Below are 25,700 nucleotides of genomic sequence, written 5' to 3'. Positions count from 1 at the left end.
ATCTCTTTCCCAATCTTGGATGTATTTTAACGTGTCCAACTCTTCCGTTTTCTGCAGATAATTATAGATTTTAGATATATTTCCTTTTGAGCTTTCGGTGCTACACATTTGTTCCAAACTAGTGTACTCATCTTGTGACCGCAAAGGGTGTGGGAGGCTCTTGACGAATGACACCAACTGCAAGTATCTCCACTCGTCAAGCGCCCTAATTCCAATCCTATATTTGATATCGTGAAGTGTCCTAATTTTACCCTCTAGTGTTATATCTTTTAGTTGTATTCTATTTGTAATCCAATTTCCGCCTACTTCTTTTGTCCCTGGTGGAAAATATTCATTTTCTTTTAAATCTATTAAAGGTGAGTTAAATTCTGTTTTTAATTGTTTATGTAATCTATCCCAGATCCTCCACGCATTATGTGTAATTGTGTGTGTTGACTTGTGTAAAAATCTATATTGTGGTGGGTTCCAAATTAATCTCCCTAGCTGTGCCCTCGCTAATGTGCATTCAATGTGGATCCATCTTTTATCCTGGGACTCTTTAGCCCATTCTATAACCCGTGAGAGAACCGAAGCATTATAATACAATCTGATATCCGGTACCGCTAAGCCTCCCTTTTTCTTGGCCCGTTTTAGTGTTTGAGCAGACACCCTGTGTTTTTTATTATTCCAAATATAGTTCATTATGAGGGAGTTAATTATTTTGATGTATGACGGTGGCAGATAAATTGGGACCATTTGAAACTTATATAGAATTTTTGGGATAAGGACCATTTTTACCACATTTATCCTCCCGAACCACGAGATTGGTTTATTATATATGTTTTTAATTTCTCTTTTAATTTCGTTAAGCAGGGGGATAAAATTTATTCTATATATTTTCTTGAAGTTATTTGCCAGTTTTATGCCCAGGTACTTTATCTCTCTTTGCCATGTAAAGTTATATTTCTTCCGCAGATATTGTTCTTCCTCTTTAAGAATGTTAATGTTCAGGATCTCCGTCTTTTCTGTATTCATTTTAAAGTTTGATACCTCACCATATTGTTTTAAGGTAGCTATTAATTTCGGGATAGTGACTCTTGGGCTGCTTATAAAAAATAGAATATCGTCTGCAAAGGCGGACAATTTGTGCTCGTCTTCTCCTACTTCTACTCCATTTATTTCTGGATTTTGTCGGACCATTGCCAGCAGGGGTTCCAATGAGAGGACAAAAAGGAGGGGGGACAGGGGGCAACCCTGCCTAGTTCCATTTCTCATCTCGAAGGGTGCGGAAAGAGATCCGTTGATCTTGATCCTAGCACATGGATGGAAATAGAGAGTTTTGATCCATTTGATCATCCTTGGACCTATTCCTATAAATTCTAATGTTTGTATCAGGAACCCCCAGTCTACCCTGTCGAACGCTTTCTCAGCGTCTACTGACAGGAATAGACCGGGGGTCCCTTTTTCTTTGATCTGCTCCAAGAGAAGAAGTGCCCTGACCCCGTTGTCCTTACCCTCCCTCCCAGGTATAAAGCCAACCTGGTCTGGGTGGACCATAACTGTCATCATCCCCTTCATTCGTTCGGCCAAAATTTTTGCATACAGTTTAGTATCAGCATTCAGGAGTGAGATTGGTCGGAACCCTGAGCAAATCGTGTTGTCCTTTCCCTCTTTTTTAATGACAGTGATCGTAGCTGTTAATGCCTCTCTACTCATCTCGTAGTCTAGCCCCAGGCCATTGAAGTATTGGCAAAGTCTAGGGACTAAGATGGTACTAAACCTTTGTATGTAGGCTGACGTGAAACCGTCTGGTCCGGGGCTTTTCCCCTTAGGGGTATTTTTTAAGACCTCACTTATTTCCTGCTCAGTTATACATTCCTCCATTCTTTCTATCTCGTACTCTTCTAACTTCGGTAGGTTAGTTTGCTGTAATACTTCCCTGATCTTATCCTGTTTTTCGGCTGGGTCCCTAAACTTCTGTTGAACGTCGTATAGTTTTTCATAATAGCTTCTAAAAGATTCTGCTATTTGATTTGTCGCGTATACTAAGTCTCCATTCCCGTTCCTGATTTTTTCAATAAAATTCCTGGTTTTCTTTTTTCTTACCATTCTGGCCAAGTTTTTACTAGGTTTATTTCCCCAGATGTATCTTTCTCTCTCTATCCTGTCTATGAAATTCTTGGTTTCTTGCCCGGCAAGGGCTTTATATTCATCTCTTGTTATAGTTAACTTACGGAGTGTTTCCCTCTTTTGGCCCTGTATTTTATGTTCCTGTTCCAGCCTATATATCTCCTCCTTTAATGTTTTTAGTTTACTCATTCTTATTTTCTTTTTCTTTGCCCCTTCTGCAATAAAAATCCCTCTTATATAGGCTTTGTGGGCGTCCCACAGGGTTGCTCTTGAAATACCCTCCCTGTCATTCTCCTGAAAATACCATTCCAATTCTTTCTGTACTCTTTCGACCACCTCCTCGTCCCCCAACAGACTTTCATCCAATCTCCATTCCGGTGGGATGGTTTTTTGTATAGATGTACTTATTTTCATAGTTACAGGAGCATGGTCTGATAGTGTCGTAATCTCACAACTTGCTTCAACCACCCTCTCCAAAAGTCTGTGGTCCACGAGGATGTAGTCGATCCTCGAGTACGTCCCATGTACAGGGGAAAAAAACGTATAGTCACGTGTCTTGGGGTTGAGAATTCGCCAGACATCAACCATTTGGTTTTGTGACATTTGTTTTTTCAATAGCTTAAGATGCTCACCACTATTCCCCTGTACCTGGGACGTACTATCAAGGCTCGGGCACATGCAGAAGTTAAAGTCCCCCATCAACACCACATGTCCCTCTTCAAAATCTTTTAATTTTCTGAGGATTTTACTAATATATTTAACCGGATTCACATTGGGGGCATACACATTTGCCAGGGTGAAATCCTCCTCTCCTAGTTTTATTTTCAAGAACAGGTATCTCCCCTCAGGGTCTATCAGTCTGTCCACCAATGTGAATCTAACTCCTCTTGAAAATCCAATGGCAACCCCACGAGATCTCGATGAGACTGTATCTCCATAATACCAAACAGGATATTCAAGTGAGTGCAGCTTTATATTGGACTCTAAGGTAATGTGGGTCTCTTGTAGGTAGACAATATCTACTTTATACTGCGTTAATTCGCCAAGAATTTTATGTCTCTTGATATGGGAGTTTAATCCTTTTACATTGTATGATAGGAACTTAATATCTGTCATTTATCTTTTTTTTTTTTTTTTTTTTTTTATAAGTTTGAAGAGAATTCTTGTGGAGTCGTTCAGATGGTCCCCCTCCCGTTTCCCTCCCTCCCCCCCTCCCCCCCAAATCCCCATCCCACCCACCCCCACCCTGGCCCGCTCTTGGCCTGGGAGCCGCTGGTAGAAGACTCATCACCTTCATCCTCGGCTCCTCTTTTATGGTGGTGCTCAAAGCACTCCACTGACTCCCCCTCATCCCCCCCTCCCCCCCCCCAATCCAGCATCCTGAGATTCTAGGCCAACCAGTGCCCCGCTAGCCCACCCACTCCGGTAGTTCTGGAACTGTTAAGTCCATTTTCGAGCAGAAATCTTTTAGTTCCTCTGGGTGCCTTAGTCTTGCTGTTTTACCCCCCTTTATGCCTATCAGGCACGCCGGGAAGCCCCAATGGTACTTTATATTTTGTGCTCGCATCAGCTCTAAGAGGGGTTTCAGGTGTCTTCTTCTTGCCAATGTTTCTTTCGACAGATCGGAGAATATTTGTAGCTCAGTCTCTCTATATTTCAGGGGAGGTTTCCCCCTAAGCCTTCCCCAAATTTCTGCTTTATCGACGTAATTCCTGAAACGAACCACTACATCCCTGGGACCGAATCTTTCTATCTGTTGGGGATTCCCCACTCGGTGGACTCTCTCGATCTTAAGGGGCTTAGATTCTACTGGTCTCTCCAGCAGGGGGTTAAAAATTGTGTTCATGATCTCTCTGAGGTCTTCATCTTTTCCTTCTACTAGCGCTCTGATTCTAAGGTTCTGTCGCCTGTTGCGATTCTCCTGGTCCTCGATCCTATATACCATCAATCTCTGATTTTCGGTCAGGGCCTTTACTTGCTTTTTCAGGGAGTTTATTTCCTGGTCCTGTTCCTCTATTCTCCTTTCCGTCTCTACCACTCTATCGAGGAGCCCTCCGAGGTCTGTTCTTACCTTGTTAATTTCCGTCTTTATAATATTTTCCATGACATTTTCCATCCTCTGCAACATTGCGTTCATCTCCGCCTTTGTAGGGGGGTGTGTATCTTGGGCTGGCTCCTCTACGTTATTTTGCTCTTGCTCGCTTTCTAGCGTCGTTTCACCTCTAGAGCTCTCCGCACTACCTGCACCTTTTTTTTATCACTCTTCTTCTTTTCATTCTTCTTTGCGAGTCCCGGGCTTTTAAGGCTCCCTTCTTGAGTCATATATTGCTGTATGGAGCTATTCCCCGAATTAGTCTTAGTTGGTTTAGTAGTACCACCTCTCGTCGATCTATTCATTTTGTTGGAGGGTCTGATTCTCTTCCCCAGTTTGGAAATGATGTTATTTTTCTCTTTTCTTTTTTTTTTCTTTTTCTCCTTCCTTCCCTTTCTTCCTTCCCTCCCCTTCCTTCCCTTCCTCCTTCTCTCCTCTTCCCCTCTCTCCTTCCCCCTCCTTCCTTCCCTTTCCCAATCTACCGTTTATTTCTTATACTCGGCCTTGGTGGTCACTCCCCACGACACTATCTCTTCCTTTCTCGCTTTATCCTCCTCTCCCCTCACTCCCTGCAATCTAGCAGAATCTATTTTCGTTACTCAGCTCTACTATACTTATGGAGTTTGACACTTCAGTGACCGATTAGGCTGGTCAGTCTGTGGGGAGAGGATTGTAGAGCAACGGGGAAAAAAGAAAGGGCCCCTAAAAAAAAAAAAAAAAAAAAAAGGCAGGGGGAAGAAGGAGAACAAAAGAAACGTAACAACCAGAAAGAAGTCAGTGAAGAGGCGCCAATGAAAGAGAGAGCCCGGAGCGGGGCTGCCTCCACTGCCAATCCGACCCTTTTTACCAATCCGGTTCTATCTGTGACTAACAATGGCTATTATGGTCAGGCCAGCCGTATCTTCCAGCTTGTCCTCTTATGCGGGGGGTACCAGCGGTGTAGTTTAGGGATTTGACCCCGGTATTTTCCTCCTTGCACAGAGTTGTCAAACCAAACAGGTAATTTACTGATATAGACCGACCGCCTTTAAATCTTACATCAAATGTATCCTGCCTGGTTATGTATTTATAACCATTGGGCCGTTATTACTTCGGGGACAGAGTACAGCATGTTCACCCGCATCTCCCAGCCCAGAATATCTACGCTGGGACAAACACTACAAATGTCCTGTGAGATTTTCTACAGATTTATACAGTAACTGTACAGTATATGAGGGTTTTGCGATCTTTAATCAGTTAATCAGTTGAGGCTTTATACCGGTTTATCTCTCTCCCTTTTTGATCATTGCTTTGCATCATAGTCCAGGCTTACTTATCAAAGCTCCCAAGATCTAGGCAAATAATGCGTTATATCACAGCCCCGACTTCTTTATCAGTACTGACACAATGTAAGTATTGCATTATAACACAGTCCCGCTTACTTTTATCAGTAATCCCACATTCAAGGTAAGTATTGTATTTAAATCACAGTCCATCAGTATTCCCCTTATCAAGGCAAGTATTGTATTGTATCATAGACCAGACTTACTCATCAGTATTCCCAACATCAAGGCAGGTAATATGTATATTTTATGTAGAATTTTTTTTTTTTTTTTTTTAGATCACAAAAACCGTCAGGGGGGGAGGGGGGGGGGTCGGGACGGCGCCCGGTCCGCTCGGCTCAAATGAGCGTCTCACCCAACCTCGGGACCATTCGCAGACCCGCAGCAGCTGCTCCGTCTCTTCACATCTGATCACCCGACGCTTCCATCCGTCGGGTGTCTGTTGAGTCCCGAGTCCCGTCGGAGAGTTTGGGTCACGCTGAGCGGGACTGAGCAGGGCTCCGACTCCGGTCTCCGGGGTGTCAGCCTCACAAGCTGGCTTCCACCGGACCAGCGCTGGCTCCGTCGGATCCCTGCCACTCGCTGCCTCGGGCCATGGAGCGCTCCGGCACCTCCCACCTCACGCACGTCACGTCCTCATCACGTGACCCTCCACTCTAGGTCTTGACATAATAACGTTTAATAAAAAAAATTTAATAAAGAAAAAAAATGCACACAGGACATTAAAATAAATTAATAAAAACGGCAGTAGCTTTGCAGTGAGTTTTTCAACTTTTTTCAATGTTTTTGCAATAGCGATTTTTAGCGTTTATTAGCGTTAGCGTTTTTTTCCCCAATGGATCAACAATGTTAAAAAATGCAAGTGAGCAAAGTTTTTGAGCATTTATCGACTTTTATCAGCGTTAGAACGATTTTACAGCTGAAAAACATCTCTCAGAACCCACTCGTTTTCCATGCACACTAGTATTTCTTTAAGCTCCTCGTTTTTTTTTTTTTTTTATCTGCTCCTAGAAGTTAAATTCACCACAAACAGACCACAGAAACATACACAGTCTAGACCACACAACACTGCAATACAGTGCATTTTAGGACTTTACAACCCTTCCAAACTAGGGATTATTTTCACTGTAGAGCTTATATTGCAGTCCTCCCCGAAAATCACAGTAGGGCTTATTTTCGGGGTAGGTCTTATTTTCAGGGGAACACAGTAGGCAAACGTTTTAGGGAGGTGTGAAAAAATGCTGTAAATTAGGAATGCTGTCAGAAATAGAAACGTTAATTATTTATTTTTATCAGTTAACAAAATGGAGAGTAAATGAACAAAAGAGAAATCAAGAAATCAATATTTGGTGTGACCACCCTTTGTCTTCAAAAACCGCAGCAATTCTAGGTACACTTCATACAGTTTTTTAAGAAACTCGTCAGGTAGGTTGTTTCAAAAATCTTAGAGAAACTACCCACAGATCCTCTGTGGATGAAGACTGCCTCAAATAATCCTTTGGTCTATTCTTGTAATCCCAGACAGACTCGATGATTTTGAGATCAGGGCTCTGTGAGGGCAAAACCCTCATTCTTCTGTACGTTGAGAATAATTCTTAGTTATATTGGTTGTATGTTTGGGGTCATTGTTCTGCTGCAGAGTAAATTTTGGGCCAATCACAAACGCTTCCTTGATGCTATGGTATGACGGATAAGTATCTTCCAGTAGTTCTCACCATTGAGGACACCATTGATCCTGACCAAATCTCCACCTCCATTTGCAGAAATGCAGCCCCAAACCTCCACCATGCTTCACTGTTGCCTCAATGAGACACTCATTGTACCACTCTCCGGCCCTTCAACAAACTGCCTCCTGCTACAGCCAAATATTTCAAATGTTGACTCATCAGTCCAGAACACCTGCTGCCATTTTTCTGCACTCCAGTTCCTATGTTTTCGTGCATAGTTGAGTTGCTTATCCTTGTTTCCACATCGGAGGTATGGCTTTTTGGCCAAAAATTCTTTAATTAAAACCACGTCTGGCCAGAATTCTCTGGAATTTAGAAGGGTAGACCAAGGTCCAACTGGTTTCCTCCAATTCTATGTTGATGGCGCTGCTGGACATATTCTAATATTGAAGGGAAGTAAGCATGATGTATCTATCATCTCCTGCATTATGTTTCCTTGGCTAACCTCATTCTGTAAACTCTGGGGGAAGATTCTCTTGTGTGCATTTTCACTTGCAAAGCAAACAGTCTATTTGCTGTTAGTAAAATCAACCCCTATGGGAATGTAACTGAAATTGATCTGAGGTACCACTGTGAATGCAAACATGAGAAATGGTAGAAAACAGTACCAATCTCTCCCATTCTTCAACATTTTCTTTAGGGTTTTGTAAACTTACAAAATAAGCCCATCTGTGAAGTTGATACAAAGAAGAATCTATATTTTTTTACATTCCTCACTAGCGTAGCCTCAAGCTACCAACCAAATCAATTTATTTGTTCCTCCTAAGACCTCCTGCTCTCTCTCTTTTGTTTATTCAACAAAAAGTTTTTTTTATTAATGAGAACACAAGGCATTACTTGGTACATTCACATTTGCATGAAATACATGAATAACAGGAGTCTCAATCCTCATATCAACATAAGAGTGGTGATAACTGTATAGCAAACACTGCTATCATACATCTGAGAAACATTGCATAAAACCCTGAGTTCCTAGTGCTCTTGAACATAGGAAAGTGCAAACAGTCAAATAAACAGAATAGTGCTAGAAGAAACAAAACAAAATTAAATTAAAAAGGTTTTTAATCCGAAGGATATACAAAACACTACCAGCACGTCACCCACTGTTCCTTACATTACAAGTCTCCAAAGTCAGCACTAAACACCAAGGCCCAGATTCTCGTAGATGGGCGTAAATTTGGGCGGGCGTAACGTATCTCATTTACGTTACGCCACTGCAAGTTTTTCAGGCAAGTGCTTTATTCACAAAGCACTTGTGTGTAAAGTTGCAGCGGCGTAACGTAAATCACCCGGCGGAATTCAAATTTGGCGGGTAGGGGGCGTGTATCATTTAAATGAAGCGCGTCCCCGCGCTGAACGAACTGCGCATGCGCCGTCCCTAAAAAATCCCAGCGTGCATTGCTCTAAATGACGTCGCAAGGACGTCATTGGTTTTGACGTGGACGTAAATTACGTCCAGCACCATTCACGGACGACTTACGCAAACAACGTAAATTTATAAATTTTCGATGCGGGAACGACGGCCATACTTAACATTGGCTGCGCCTCATACACCCAGGGGAAACTTTACGCCGGGAAAAGCCTAACGTAAACGTCGTAACTTTACTGCGTCGGCCGCGCGTACGTTCGGGAATTCGCGTATCTAGCTAATTTGCATACTCAACGGGGAAATCGACGGAAGCGCCACCTAGCGGCAAAAAAAAATTGCAGTTAAGATCCGATGGCGTAAGAGACTTACGCTTGTCGGATCTAAGGGATATCTATGCGTAACTGATTCTAAGAATCAGTCGCAAAGATACGACGGGCCAGATTAGGACTTATGACGGCGTACATGGCACTGCGCCGTCGTAAGTCCTTTGAGAATTTGGGCCCAAGTATCCCATCAGCAACCTGTCCAGGGCCATCTGCGGGGGTGCCACTTCTGGGGAGTTCAGGAAACTCTGCCAGATGCTAATGATTTTTTTTAGGGATTTCCTATGATGATAGGTGTTTTTTTTCCCAAATGAGGATAGCATTAACCATTTAAATCCATTGCGCCTCTTTCGGGGTTTGTGCCGATCACCACAGACGGGCAATCAGCTTCCTAGCTAAGCATAGGAGCCTTGTAAGGGTGATGTACACTGAGGGGGAGGTACAAGTCTTCATCTATATTACCTGGCAAACATATCAGCGGTTCCACCCCCAAAATCTGGTCCCACTGTTCGCCATCAATGGGGCCAACATCTCGCTCCCATCCCTCCCTACATGGTAACAGGTCAGGGGCCTGTATATGGGACAATAGGTGAATATAGATTCTAGAAATGATTCCCTTCTTTTCCAGGTCAGAATATATGGAGTCGAGGAACGTGGAGTCCTCTAGTTTCAAAATAGTCTACTCTGGTACCTCATGGCATGTTGTAGTTGTATATTGAAAATGGTATCCTTTGAGTGCAGGGAATATGCACAGTAAATGGGTATACGGCTTTAGGACAGGCACGTTGAGTATTTGGGTAAGGTAATACAAGGAACTGCCATTCCTCCCTGGTCCTTGGGGAGTTGCAGAGTGACCAGTTTAATTCTTGCCACTCCACCTCTCCCTATGAGAGCCCTGAACTGCGAGTCTATGAGTCTATGAGTCGGAACCAATACTGTGGTGTCCAGATCGGGGTATTGTGTAAAACGTAGAACAGTTGCGGTGTCCAGATCATCTTTATGAGGTTTACATGACCAGTCACAGACAACGGTAATCTACTCCAACTGGCCTGCTTATTTTAAAAATGTTGTAGTATTGGTTTCAAATTCAGTGTTACATAATCTTGTGGGTCCCCAGTTACCACTATTCTCAAGTATTTGAAGGAGGAGACAACGTGTATGTGAGATACATCATTCTGCAATGGATCCATTGGCAACAGTGCCGACTTGTGCCAATTGATGGCAAAGCCCGATAACTGTCCAAACTGATCTATTAGTCGTCTGCGTACAAGGATATTTTTTCCTCTCTTTGTCCTCTATGGAAACCTGCAATGTTAGGGGGGCCTGCACCATAGCCGCCAGAGGTTCCAATGCCAGGGCAAACAGCAGGGGTGATAAAGGGCACCCCTACCATGTGCCACAAAACAGGGAAAGGCTCCGATAGGGTGTCATTAATCCTCACCTTCAACGTAGGTGCAGCGTATAGAAGCTGCACCCATGAAATTAATTTGTCGCCCAGACCAAAGCGCTGCAAAACCTCCCACAAATAGTTCCACTCAACGCTGTCGAAGGCTTTGGCAGCATCGAGAAAAAAAATATGGCCCTGTTGCCAGGGTTATCCACTAGGAGTTGAGTGTTGAGGAATAGTCTGCGAATGTTCAGTGCAGTAGATCTAGCAGAAATGAAGCCGGACTGGTCAAAGTGGACCAGCCCCACCACAATCCTCGAAAGTCTAGTGGCCAATACCCGTGCCAGTAATTTGACATCTGCATTGAGCAGCGAGATAGGCCTATAGGAGTCCAGCTGTAATACGTCCTTGCCTGGTTTTGGGATGACTATGATAATGGCCTCATTCTTGGAGACATGCAAGCTACTTTCCTGAAGACCATCGTTTAGGGATTTTAATAGATTTTAAGAGAGTGTCCACGTACTTCCCATACGTTTCTGTGGGTAGGCCGTCAGCTCCCAGGATTTTGTTTTTAGCCATCTGTGCCATCGCTAAAGACAGTTCCTCAAGTTTCAATGGTTCATTAAGGGCAGCAAGGCTCTGTTGTGATACCCGGGGAGGGAACACAGGTCCAGAAAGTTGCCCAGCTCCTTGTGTGTGGGATGTACTTTAGACGTGTAAAGATCCTTAAAGAGTTGTGAAAACACTTCAGGTATGTGGGTCTGGTCAGTAACCATTTTTCCTGCTACATTCTGAATGGCCTCTATATGTTTCGTGCCCTGCTGGGCTTTAGCTATCATTGCTAGTAAGAGACAGGTGTTTTCCCCTTTGTTAAAATATTTTTGCTGCAAGAAGAAACTCTTGTAGTGGAGACCTGCTGGTACAAGGCCTGTGCTTCCGGCCATCTACGCTCTGACTCTGAAGAGGGGGCAGCAATGCATCTCTCCTCCACCCTGGCGGCCTCACCCATCACCAAATTCTCCCATTCCTTCATCTTAGTTTTAATAGCGTTATTCTGCTTGATAAGCAAGCCCCTTAAATGAGCCTTCATAGCATGCCCGACCACCGTAGGCCTGGTTGTGCCCTGATTGAAGCGTACTAATTCTGTCAGAGCCTTGGGAATGGGATCCGGGAAAATTGTGAACCAGAAGGGATTTACATTCCATAGCTTCCACTGAGTGTTTGGAGAGACTGCTATACTAGCACTTATGAGGGAGTGACCCAAGATATTGCGCGGAGCATACTTCACAGAAGTGGTCAGTGCGTGTGTCAAGTCATTTCCCAGACACAAGTCTATGTGGGATAGTCATTTGTAGGATGAGTAACATGAGTAACACTGTACATTAGGATTCTGGTCCCTCCACACATCTCGCAGAGCAATTTCAGCAAGAAATCTAGCAAAGCGGGTGGGCCACCCGGCTGTGGGATTCTTCCAGCTCTGGATGTAAATGTATCTAGTTGTTTATCCATTACTTTGTTGTAATCTCCCATTGCCCAGACTGGAATGTTAGGGTGTTTTGCTAAACATTTCAGACTGACAAAGGAGAAGGGTGGAGGGATGTAGATATTTGTGACAATACATGTCAACCCTGTCAGTTTGCATAATACAAATATGTGCTGTCCCTGGTCATCAATCAGGGAGTGCAGAGTAGTTAAAAGGTGACAGCACGCAAAATAAGCATGCTGACACCTCTCCAGTAAGCTGTGTGGGTGGAGTAGAAAAAAAAAGTCTGTGCATCCCGTAAACAGTAAAGAAGCTTGATATCATTGGTATCATAGCAAGAAAATAATGGATATTAAGAAATGTCTTGGATTACTTAAAATGGGACAGTAATATTTATCCACAATATCTCCCAGGATATATGCCAAATTGGAAAGAGTGACTCATTCTTACTGTTGGGACATATACTGTAATGAGATGCTAACATATTAAACTCCAGACATCTGTCTGTCTGTTATAATGTAAATGAGTCTAGGATAACTTCTAAGGATCTTTCATTGTGGCTTGTGCTAATTGACCCCATAATTGTGTGAAGGAGTTTTGTGATTTAATGTGTATTTTAGTTAGGGAGAGAAGACAGCCAAGCTAGGAAACTCAAAGGTCATACATATTAGTCATCCTGGCTGCTTAAAGTGATTAGTTAATTAGCTCATGTAAATTTACGTCTCTGTGTATTGCAGAGTAATATGAGCAGAATGTAGGACCCTCCTCTTTTGGTGTATATAAGAGCCTGTATTCCTCAATAAAGATTGTGATTCCTGCTTGAACCTCAACATGGAGTGTCGTCTCGTATGTGGGGGAGAATTATTAGTATGGGTTTCTTGTTCGCCTGGTTGGAGTGTCTGGTAGCTGCCTTGGTGTTTGGGAATGGAATGTCCTAAACAACTTTAAACCCTCTCATACTCGGGGTGTCGTTACACGCACCACCCAGTAAAAAGGCAAAACACTATCAGGCCATAGGTACCGGCGCTCTTTTGAGGGTGTGCTCCACACAATATATTAGCAGGCTTACCAAAAAAATGCGCTTCGCTGTTAGCAGCGATCCTGACTTTGGCAGGGAACAACATAGCGTATGCGACAACATATTTGCGGAGACGCTTCTTAACTTCAGTGAACTTGGCTCTGCGACACTGCAACTCGGCAGAGAAATCCGGGTAGAAAGATATGCAAGCATTATCTGTTTTCATAAGGGCACCTCTGGTTCTGGCCTGATACAGAATGACATCACGGTCTTTAAAGTTCAGCATTTTGAATAAGAATGGCCTTGGAGGTTCACCAGGTTTAGATGGCCTTGGTGGGACTCTGTGGGCCTGCTCCACAGCAAACAAGGAGGAAAACGATTCTTTGCCAAATGTGTTAGTTAGCCAGTTCTCAATAAATGCCACAGGATTTTTCCCCACTGCCCTTTCTGGTATGCCTACCGCATGGACATTATTGTGTCTCTGTCTATTCTCAATGTCCTCAAAATGGGCTGTGTGGCCAGTGATAATGGATTGCATATGGCGGACATCTCTCTGCAGTGGAGCAACATCATCCTCCACTTTACTCACTCTGTCTTCCAGGGCAGCTGTGCGGTCATGCAGCTTCTGCATGTCCTGTCTAACCAAATTTAGCTCCAGTTTAACCCCTTTAATCTCATTTGTTAGTGTAGTGATGCCTTGCAGGATGTTACAGCTGCAAAAATATCTCTAACGGTCGGTTCAGAGGCCAGATTTTCCTGATCTGCCAGGGCCCTGGCAGTATTGCCAGAAGCTAGTGTACTCTGAGTCCTCTGGCCATGCCTGCTCTGAGTCCTCTGGTCAATGCCTGCTCCAAAGCCTCTGTGGGGGAGTCCCGATCGGTGGTATCCAGGAGATGGGAGGGTGTTTTAGGCAAGCCACCATTCCCCAGAGCGCCGCCAAACATCCGCATTGCTGCCTCCTTAGCAGAGCACTGGGTCCGGGCACCATCTTGGCCACCATGTTCTGCTGAAGGCAGAGATTCCTTGCCTCCTTTACGGGACATGTCCGCATCCGAATCGCGGAGAAACTAGCACCGCTGGATCGGGGATGATGAGGGGAAAACTCCGGAGACAGTAAGGAGTACCTGTGACGGGACAGGAGTAATAATCAGGAGAAATGCTCGGAGTGTCGGCGAAGCTCACACACCATGCTGCTTACTCCACCTCCTGTTCCCTTGTCACCTCCTCCCATGCTCACCTCCAGGACTTTTCCCGAGCCTCTCCTATCCTATGGAACGCCCTACACCAATCTGTCCGACTATCTCCTCTTCTGTTTGCTTTTAGGCGATCCCAGAAAAACCCTTCTCTTTAGAGAAGCCTAACCTGCCTCCACCTAACAGCTGTACTTTTCTCCATCAGCTCACCCCCCACATTTATTACCTTTTGTATCACTTGACCCTCCCTCCTAGATTGTAAGCTTTAAGGACCTCTGATTCCTCCTGTATTGAATTGTATCGTAACTGTACTGTCTACCCCAGTGGCGCCATCTGGTGGTGAGCTGTTGGTATTACAAGTTATTACCACCAGATGTGAGCTGGCGCCATCTGGTGGTGGCCGTTGGTATTACAAGTTAAGCATTACAAGTTAAACAGCAATTCTAATGTCATTTTACACTATTAATAAAATAGCGATCGTTGCAATACTTTCTGTTACGCCGTATTTGCGCAGCGGTCTTACAAGCACACTTTTTTGGGAAAAAATTACACTTTTTTTAATTAAAAAATAAGACAACAGTAAAGTTATCCCCATTTTTTTTAATATTATGAAAGATAATGTTACGCAGAGTAAATTCATACCCAACATGTCACGCTTCAAAATTGTGTACGCTTGTGGAATGCCGACAAACTTTTTTACCCTTTAAAATCTTCATAGGCGACGTTTAAAAAAATCTACAGGTTGCATGTTTTAAGTTACAGAGGAGCTAGAATTATTTCTCTCACTCTACCAATCGCGGCGATACCTCACATGTGTGGTTTGAATACCGTTTACATATGCGGGCGCTGCTCACGTATGTGTTCACTTCTGCGCGCAAGCTCGTCGGGACGGGGTGCGTTTTCTGGCTCCTAACTTTTTTAGCTGGCTCCTAGATTCCAAGCAAGCTGACTTACACCAGTGCTGGTGGTAATAATGCGCTCGCTGACACCAGTGCTGGGGGTTAATAATGTGTTCGCTGACACCAGTACTGTTGTTTTTGAAGTTTGAAAGTTTGCATGCGGCCCCCCATGGCATATGAAAACTTGTCTTGTGGCCCTCAGGTAATTTGAGTTTGAGACCCCTGGTCTACCCTAAGGTTGTAAAGCGCTGCACAAACTGTTGGTGCTATATAAATCCTGTATAATAATAATTATGAAGATGAATAGAAGCCTAAACTATGAATGTTGTCAGAAAAGTGTGATTGGAAGATTAGGGTTCCTCATGCAGCAATAGGGAACCTTTATTCTCTATTTGTTTTTTAAAAAAACATTTTAGTATTTTTGATCTAATCTTTATACTTAAAACATTTTGTTTTTGCAGCACACAAATATTAATGTTGATAGTTTTACTAGTTTTTTTTCAGAAGCTAGCAGTGACGGAGCACCCACTTTATGTCCGCCTTTTAGCTGGTCCAGACGCTGATGTACTGAGTTTTGTACTAAAGGAGAACGAAATAGGAGACGTACAGGTGAGTAATCCACACAAAACAAAAATGGCAAAAACCCCAATAAATTACTCGCTTTTAGCTTGAGGTGCATATGGAAAGGCTTTGCTCAGCACAAACAAAACAAAATGTATTTCCCAGCACACTTTTCCATTAGCTAGCAAACAAATAAATAAATTAGTTAATAAATAGCTTTAAATATAATCATGTGATTTTTACATATTTATATTATGTATTGTTTTCTCGCCCTCACTGAGATCCCTTCACTGGTTGCCAGTTTTTACTTTTGACAGAATTACATTTAAGACACTTTGTCTGACGCATAAATGTGTTCAAGGAAGTGCCCCCCAATATCTATGTGAAAAATTTAAATGTCACAACCTCAATCGCGTTTTCCGCTCCACAAACTACTCCGGATACAAGTCCAAAGGAGAACGCAGGTTTGCAATCCAAGGACCTAGACTGTGGAACGCTCTACCAACCAGCATCCGAACGGAAGTGAATCACCAGGACTTCAGGAGAAAACTCAAAACCCATCTACTCTGAAGGCTAAATACAGTAGGGAATAGATACCCAGTGCCCTGAGGCGATTCAGTTCGCATGTGTTGCGCTATATACGTTTTTTCACTCACTCACTCAAGATACTCCACTCTGTGCTATATGTCAGTGGTGGTGTGTCTATAGAGGGCGCAAGAGCGCCGCCCCCTCTTTCTTGCACCCGTCAATCAACAATAGATAGATTCATGCTGTAAGGAGACCCTTGCTCGCTCGGTTCCACTCTCCCGACACTCCTCTGCTGCTATTGAATCAGATTGCCACATCTTCCAAGGCTCCGGGATTCAAACTACAGCTATGTGCCATTCGAATCCAGCTGTGATAGTGTTGTGTCCTGTGTGTTGTGAGGGACACAAGACTCTGGTCTGGAACAATGGATGTTTATTCAGTACAGGCTGTACACTGCAACATGCATCTCAGGACAATACATATCTCTGCTTCCTACATGTGGTCTCTCTAAGATGGATACTATGCCCCTTGACCCTTGTCATCACTGCTGGGTGGAGCCAGCCTTAAAGTGCCAGTACATGTGAAACCCTTCAGGTATAACAGATAGCTCCGAACAAACACCAGGCAGGCTGTATGTAAGTTCAAACAGGACTCTTTTATTGGATGCACACAACACACTTTTATACAGCAGTTTGACCCCCCTGGCCCAACAACCACTTTCCTATTGGTCAATTGTAAAGTACATTGTAGTTCTCAATTAGGTCCTCTTAGCCATGCAAATGAGGACTTGAAACCGGGTCAGCAGGGATTGGTCCGATAGCTTGAATAGGAGGACTGCTATGTGTAACTGAGACATAATCCCCAGGGGGCAATCAATGTACACAAACAGCCAGACACAATGCTTTTCCTGCATGAATCTATCTATTGTCGCCGCTGCAGCCCCCTATTCAGGTGTCCGGCCCCTTGTCGGGCGCCGGGCAGCTGAATTACAGTAGCCGGGTGTATTTGGAAGTGCCTGATTAGAGTCATTGGCTCTAATAGGCAGCCTGATTAAAGCCATGAGCTCCAATATTCTTCCAAATTGTTAAACAGCGGGCACACTGCTGTGCGTTCGCTGTTTACACAGTGCTGTGTTAGGGAATCGAATAAATTGCTTCCCTAACACTGACACGCCTCTCAGGTGCACTGGGTCTGGTTACCTGTCACCTGATTGGCTAAAGCGACAGGCGATGTGACTGGACGCCTATAAGGCGCTCAATCATAGCAGAAGAGGATGGGAGAAGACATCGAGGACTCGGAGGAATTGTGGAGGACAGCGCTGACCCAAGACAGGTAAGTGCCGGCCAGGGGGGCACACTGGCAGCAATTGATGGGGCAACCTGGCGGCAATTGATGGGGCAACCTGGCGGCAATTGATGGGGCAACCTGGCGGCAATTGATGGGGCAACCTGGCGGCAATTGATGGGGCAAACTGGCGGCAATTGATGGGGCACACTGGCGGGAGCTGATGGGGCACACTGGCGGGAGCTGATGGGGCACACTGGCGGCAATTGATGGGGCAACCTGGCGGCAATTGATGGGGCAACCTGGCGGCAATTGATGGGGCAAACTGATGGCAATTGATGGGACACACTGGCGGCAATTGATGGGGCACACTGGCGGCAATTGATGGTTACAGTAGCTGTGTTTGGCGGCAATTTATGGGTACAGTGGCTGCGTTTGATGGGCACAGTAGCTGCGTTTAATGGGCACAGTGGCTGCATTTAATGACACAGTGGCAGCGATTGATGGGCACGGTGGCTGCAATTTATGTTTTTTTTTTCAGTTTGTTTGCGCCCCCCAAATATTTTGAGCACCAGCCGCCACTGCTATACGTTCTCAACTGCACACAAATCTTGAGTGTTCTAAGGTGTGTATTGCACAGCACTTGGAATGCTAAGCAATACATATAATACTCTACAACCTACCATTTACATACAATTTGCTGTATATGATATACATTTATCCATTTAATGTACTCTGCTACACATTATATACCCCGCCAATATCTGTGGTCCTGCTTCCAACTAACCAAAGAACAGATTTTGTTCATAAACATGTTCCCCCAACACACATTTGCTGGTCTTTTATTAGTGTTGTTTTGTAACTGCCATAGAGGGTTTTTACTAATCACCTTAAAATGATTGTTTATTTTATTTAAAAAAAAAAAGCTTTACATGTTATACTTACCTGCTCTGTGCGATGGTTTTGCACAAAGCAGCCCCGATCCTCTTCTTCCGGGGCCCCTGCTGGTGCTCCAGGCTCCTCCTCTTTAGTGAGTGCTTGCTCGCTCCTGAGCCAGCACAGTTCTCAAGTAATAAGGGTGGTGAGGGGAGTATTCTGTGACACAGAAGGTTTTTTTCCCCCTTAATGCATAGAATGTATCAAAGGTAAAAAATATTTAGGCTTTATTAAGCTAGAATACTAATTGTTGGGATACTTTTTAAAGAAACTCACAGGAAAGAGAGTATTTGTTGACACTATTTCTCATTTTCAATACAAACCCCTAGATTTTATTTTTTGAACATGCCCTCCTTAATTTAAAAAAAAAGGCAGAAACCCTTTAATTATTATACAGTGCCTATGCATACCCCTTGAAATTTTCAACATTTTGTCATGTTACAACCAAAAACGTAAATGTATTTTATTGGGATTTTATGCGATGGAGCAACACAAAGTGGGACATGTGACGGATCTCGGATACCCCGGCTGAGCACCTCCGCCAGACCTGTGTCTCCAGTCCTCCAAACGCACCACAGCCGGCAGACTCGCCCTAACCAGCCCTTAACCCCCCCAATCACAAGGCAAACCACACAGGTATTGACGGTTGAACATGCAGAGCATAACACTGTTTTTTGTACCTAATACATACACTTTTAAACACAGTTAGGGACACTCCCCTTAGCCTTGTAATAGAGGGGGTAGGGGACAAGGAATAACCAATGGGAACTCAACACTTGTACTTTGAAACAGAAACTACAGTTCAAACACATAACACATTCGCTGCTGGGATGTGTCTACACACCTTTTGTCTACGTGCCATGACCTAACATGATTAAACACAATAACAAGAGGGGGAGAAGGAATGCAATGTATATGGAGACATTACATTATCCTAACGCCATTTTGTACCCAAGTCTGCCAGTCTTTGGGTAGGAGGCCAGCCCACAGCACCCAAAAAAACACAGTGACAGTAGGTTCTGTCACATTTCTCTCCTCTTAAAAACAGACTAACCAGGTCCCTGACCCTCAACTGGTCTGAACCTGCGTTAGTCACAAATTCCCACCCCAGGCAAACAGAAAAAGGAACAGTACGACTCTGGCACTGGGGAGAAAAACCGCACATATGGTCTCCCGTGAATAAAAACAGCCGCTGCAGACCGGCTGTCTACATTCCCGTGATCCGGGCCTGGGTTGCAGTTATTGGGGAGAGGTGAATAACCCTCTGCTCTGATGCCAGTGCTTCAGCTGGTAGGGAACGTAGGCTGGTAGTGCTAAGCTGTTGGGGAGGAAGAGGTACTTGCTTTCCTCCCGGAGTAGTTACCAGCCACTGTGGAGGTATCTTGCAGGGACTATCTCCCGGAATCTCCATCTCTTTTTCTGATGGTGGACAGCGACCAACAATGCACTGCCCGGTAGCCAATGCTTCTGCTCGGGGGACGGATACAAAGGTAGAGATCGACCGCTGGAGGTTCTGTGACCTGGGGCGACTTCTGACAGGGACTATCTCCCAAATCCTCCAAAAACATACTGAGGGCTGGGCGGAGGACAGCGGTACGCTTGCCGTTAGCCAGTGCTTCTGCTGGATGGATGAACACTGGTGTAGTGTCCAATTGCTGGGGAGGGAGAGCGGATTCTCCACTCCCCGTGGGGATATCTTCTGCTGGGGAAACGGCTCACAGAGATCATCTCTAAGACTCTCCAGATCCAACTCTGAGGGTGGGCAGAGGCCAGCGGAGCTCTGCCCCATAGCCAGTGCTTCTGCTGGGGCACTGAATGCGATACTCAGGACTTGCTGCTGTTCACCATCTAACAGCCTTCCATCGCCCATCTCAGCTCCTCCTTCCGAGACCTTTATGCTATTCAGCTCATCTCACTGCCTGGAGAACCTCCGGTTTTGCATTGGCATTCTAGCACTCGCAGTGCCCTCTGTATTATCGCCACTTCTTCCAATGTGGTTAAGATGGGAAAACATAGGGGCACCCCTGGTCCCATTTTTTCCGCATCTTCACGATTGTCTGCTATTTCTCTTGGACAGTCCCAGGCAACGGGAGCTATGCTGATCAATGTCAAACAGCCGCTTTGTAGGCGATCTCAAGCTCCCATTCCTGCTCAACCAGGAACTCCAATTCCTCCAGGTCACACGCCTCTTCAGGGAGGTCCAGCACCTCATCTCGGAAGTCCAGGATGTCTTCCAGCCGCCACTTCGAAAAATCTGGGTCTCCGTACATTTTTTGATGGAGCAGGCCCACGCCACCATAGCCAATGCCTTCTGTCGGGCTGCCATCTGCTGTACCTGGCCACAGTTGAGCCGTGAACCACCAGGGCTCTGTAGCTGGCATCCAGCCTCATCTCCTCCCGGACCAATCTTCCGAACTCCGTCTTCTACTCATCTTGCGGTTGTTCCCTCAGGACCACCTCTCATGCACGGTACTGCGCCCAGTACATCTCTGTGGAGGAGGGAAGAATCTTCTCCTGATGGTGCCGCTCAGTGCTTGGCGTCTCTTGCCAGAGTTGCCGGCGGGTCACATCACCCCAGCTGAGCATGATGCGCTCCATCGCTGGTCCCCGATGTTGCTTCCGTATGCCTTGCAGCCTCCTCCCAAACTCCACTCTCATGCTGGCCGGTCCCCGTATTACTCTTTGGCGGCTGCCCGGATCTTGAATCCTGGTGGTGGTTTGGATGTCCCGGACTGCAGGATACATCTCACTGCTGCCACCAATGTGATGGATACCACCCGCCAGACCTGTGTCTCTTGTCCTCTGAACGCACTCGCAGCCGGCAGACTGGCCATAACCAGCCTTTAACCCCCCAATCACGCCATTTTGTCCCCAAGTCTCTCATTCTCTGCTGGGCCATGGTTTTTTGGTAGGCCAGCCCACAGCCCCCTCCAAAACACACATGGGTAGATTCAGGTAGGGGCGCGCTAATTTGCGGCGGCGTAGCCTAGCGTGTTTACACTACGCCGCCTTAAGTAAGAGAGGCAAGTATATGATTCTCAAGGCACTTCCCCCCTTACTTAGGGCGGCGTAGTGTAAACGCGGCGGGCGTAAGGGCGCCTAATTCAAATGGGTTGGAGGGGGGCGTGTTTAATGGTAATGAGGCTTGACCTCACGTTTTTGACGTTTTTTTGTCACTGCTCATGCGCGGGGCGACTACATTTCCCAGTGCGCATTGCGGCTAAGTACGCGGTACGGGCCTATTAATTCTGACGTGGACGTAAACAACGAAGTTTCGAATTTTGCGGCGGGAACGGCGGCCATACTTGACATTACTATTCCACTAGAGCCTAGCTCTATCTTTACGCGGCCTATCTCTTACGTAAACGGCGTAAAAGTACTGCGTCGGCCTGGCGTACGTTCGTGAATCGGCGTATCCCCTCATTTACATATTCTACGCCGACCGCAATGGAAGCGCCACCTAGCGGCCATCCAAAATATTGCAATCTAAGATAGGACGGCGCAAGCCGTCGTATCTTAGATATGTTTAAGCGTATCTCTGTTTGAGCATACCCTTAAACTTAGGTCGGCGTAGATTCTGAGTTAGGTCGACTTATCTACTGATAAGCCGGCCTAACTCTTTGTGAATCTACCTAACAGTGACAGTGGGTTCTATCACAGCACGTAATTGTAAAGTTATAACTTAGGAAAATTATAACTGTTTTTCACATAAAACAAAAATAAAAGATCTGAAAAGTGTGGTGTGAATCTGTATTCAGCACCCCAAGGCAATACTATTGTAGAACAGCCTTTCACTGCAATTACAGCTGCAAGTCTTTTTGGGTATGTCTCTATCAGCTTTGCACATCTAGAGAGTGAAATTTTTGCCCATTCTTCTTTGCAGAAAAGCTCAAGCTCTGTCAAATTGGATAGAGAGCATCTGTGAACAGCAATTTTCAAGTCTTTCCACAGATTCTCAATTGTATTCAGGTCTGGACTTTGACTTCTAACATATGAATACGCTTGGATCTAATCCATTCTGTTGCAGCTCTGGCTACACGTTTAGGGTCGATGTCCTGCTGGAAGGTGAACCTCCACCACAGTCTCAAGTCTTTAGCAGACTATACACACGCTTTGATTTTGTTTTTCTTGTGGACAGATTCTCCCACCTGAGCTGTTGTTCTTTGCAACTCCTCTAGAGTTACCATGGACCTCTAGGCTGCTTCTCTGATTATTGCTTTCCTTGCCCAGCCTGTCAGTTTAGGTGGTTAGCCATGTCTTGGTAGGTTTGCAGATATGCCATACTCTTTCCATTTTTGGATGATGGATTGAACAGTGCTCCGTGAGATGTTCAAAGCTCGGGATAAATCATTTTTTTTTATAACCTAGCCCTAAACTTCTCCACAACTTTATCCCTGACCTGTCTGGTGTGTTCCTTGGGCTTCATGACGCTGTCTGTTCACTAAGGTTCTCTAACAAACCCGAGGGCTTCACAGAACAGCTGTATTTATACTGAGATTAAATTACCCACAGATGGACTCTATTTACTAATTAGGTGACTTCTGAAGGCAATTGGTTCCACTAGATTTTAGTTAGGGGTAACACACCACACATTTAAGATATTTTTTGTAAAAAAAATTGAAAACCATTTATAATTTTACTTCTACTTCACGATTATGTGCCACTTTGTGTTGGTCTATCACAAAAAAAAAAAAATACATATACATTTTTGGTTGTACAATGACAAAAATGTGGAAAAGATCAAGGGGTATGAATAGTTTTTAAAGGCACTGTACTTTAGACAATATTGTGTTTGTGTAAAAAAAAAAAAAAAAAAACGTATTTATTAATTAAAGACTGAGAAGTTGGATATGGGTTTTCATCAGAAACATATTTCCTGAATGTTCATGGTGAATGACAATCTAACTGTGGGATCAGCTTCCATTTCAAATTACAGACAATATCTACTGTTCTCACTCTTTATTGGTTTGGGGTGGTAATAGTTTTTGAAATGGTTCTGTTGAATCAAATGTATACAATTCTATAAATGAAGGCATTACATATCAGTTTTTAGTAATTGGGGAAGGTTAAGACTCTTATCTGTGTTTTTGTTTCTGCTGACAGTGGGATGCCTTTACAGTACCAGAATTGCAAAACTTCTTGCTTATTTTGGAAAAAGAAGAACGGGAGAAAGTGCAACACGTCCAAAAGAAATTTGTAACCTTTCGTCAGCATTTGCAAGAAGCTCTTAAGGATAACAAAAAGAAGTAAATCTTTTGAACATCTTCAAAACAAACTGGACTCATTCAGTCTATTCCTACCTCTAAAATTACCATACCATTTTAAATTAAACGTGGTCTTAAAATTTTTAGGGGTACTTTCAATGGCAACTGGGAAATTGCACTTTTTTACCCGTTTTGTTGTATTTTTTACTGGAGCAAAAAACATGAGGTTTATTGCCTTGGTTTGATACTTGGTTGCTGAAGAGGTCGGATTAACCCTAGTACCTGCTTTGTAACAAAGCTTTCTAGTATTGGGTATCTTTAAAGTTTATACAATGAAAACCCTGAAGTTCATGTATCTTTCCATGCATACTATTTATTGTGAAAAAATGTGAAACAAAGGCTTTTTGGCATCTGCTGCATGCAACAGTTTGGTAATGCACCACACATAATTCCTGTAAGAGATCAGGATGCAGCATACTATTCAGATATACTATTCAGGTGTCAATGCAAACAACTACCTTGTTTGCAAAAAAGGAGGCAGAATCAAAATTGATGGATATTAGTGTTTATGTTCCAAACAGGAGTTTTTTTGTTTTGTTTTTTATATTACAGCACATCAAAATAAGATTTCAGTTATAAGTGCTCATACAATCATAAGAGGTTACATCTGTATGAAGCATGTTTCAATGATCAACTGTTTCGCATGCTTTTCGTGAACAGGCCTTCCCATTGAATACTACTGAGTGTTACTTCTGAGTATCTCATCAACCACAATACATTTTCAGATCTAATCTGACTCCCTCCAAGTGCATTAAGTGTTGTGCTCTCCAGTTGCAGAAGGACACTCTTTTTTTAAGGGAGCCTAGATGCAGTATTATAATACCAGGCTCACGTTTTCCGTTGCACTTAAATATTTCTCTTACATTGTTATTGCAGTTTGTTCTAGCTTTCAAAAACGTAAAAATATGGTATACAACCAGGGTTAGAATTTAAGTTGTATATACTTTGTTATTAATTTAAAAGTTCCTTCAGCAAAATTATTAAAAATTAAGATCTGTTAAAAAGCTGGTGTGAATCCTTTATTTTTAATCACGTGCAACCAAAAGCAGAATTCCAAGCAAACAGCATCTTCAACTCTTTCAGTTTCCTAACTGGGTGATGGCGGAAGCAATAAAGTCGAACCAATAAGTAAACTGCTCAAAAAAATAAATAAATAAAGGAACACTTTTTAATCAGAGCATCAAGTCAATTAAACTCCTGGGATATTGATCTTGTCAGTTAAGTTGCAGAGGGGGTTATTAATCAGTTTCGGCTGCTTTGGTGTTAATGAAATTAACAACAGGTGCACTAGATGGGCAACAATGAGACAACCTCCAAAACAGGAATGGTTTTACAGGTGGAGGCCACTGACATTTTTTTTTCCCTACTCATCTTTTCTGACTGTGTTCACTAGTTTTGTATTTGACTAGGGTCATTGTCACTACTGATAGCACGAGGCAATACCTGGACCCTATAGAGGTTGTACAGGCAGTCCAACTCCTCCAGGATGACACATCAATACATGCCATTGCCAGAAGGTTTGGTTTGTCTCCCAGCACAGTCTCAAGAGCATGGGGGAGATTCCAGGAGACAAGCAGTTACTCTGGGAGAGCCAGACAGGGCCGTAGAAGGTCCTTAACCCATCAGCAGTACCAGTATCTGCTCATTTGTGCAAGGAGGAACAAGATGAGCACTGCCACAGCCCTACAAAATTACTTACAGCTGGCAATTGGTTTAAATATCTTTGACCAAACCATCAGAAACATGGGGAGGGGAGCGGAGCTTCGGGTGGCCGCGTCGCTGGAGCATGGAGCAGGTAAGTGTCTGTTTATTAAAAGTCACTAGCTACACTTTTTGTAGCTGCTGACTTTTAATAAACACTAAAAGGCTGGAACTCCCCTTTAAATATATAGTACATTGAATGGTACAGAAGTAAAAGATGGGAAAGGTATAAAAGTACAACACATTACAGTACATCAGTGCCTATCCATGCCGCCTATCAGTTCCCATCCGTGCTGCATATCAGTGCCACCTATCAGTGCCGCATATTAGTGCCCGTCAGTGCAGTACCATCAGTGAAGGAGAAAACGTACTTATTTACAATGTTTTGTAAATGAAACAAAAAACAAAAATTTTTTTGCAAAATGTTCGGTAATTTTTTATAGCAGAAAATAAAAATCCCAGAGGTGATCAAATACCATAAACATAAAGCTCTATTTGTGGGAA

The 25,700-nt window shown here is 44.0% G+C and overlaps 1 protein-coding gene across 1 annotated transcript in view; it reads left to right on the top strand.

Annotated features, from left to right (window-relative positions):
- The window catches only part of RASSF5 (Ras association domain family member 5), an 86,953-nt gene extending 63,138 nt beyond the window's left edge, over positions 1 to 23,815 (top strand). Inside the window, exons 4-5 of the mRNA XM_040337530.1 lie at positions 15,416 to 15,531; positions 23,335 to 23,815. Coding sequence (XP_040193464.1) covers positions 15,416 to 15,531; positions 23,335 to 23,481 — 263 coding nt within the window. The 3' untranslated portion in view covers positions 23,482 to 23,815. The remainder of the gene's footprint in view (positions 1 to 15,415; positions 15,532 to 23,334) is intronic.
- The last annotated feature ends 1,885 nt before the right edge of the window (positions 23,816 to 25,700 follow it).

Source organism: Rana temporaria, chromosome 2 (genome assembly GCF_905171775.1).
Source record: "Rana temporaria chromosome 2, aRanTem1.1, whole genome shotgun sequence".
In the NCBI taxonomy this organism is placed as follows: Eukaryota; Metazoa; Chordata; class Amphibia; order Anura; family Ranidae; genus Rana; species Rana temporaria.
Note: the sequence above shows the minus strand (reverse complement) of the source record. Positions and strands in the feature narration are given on the sequence as shown.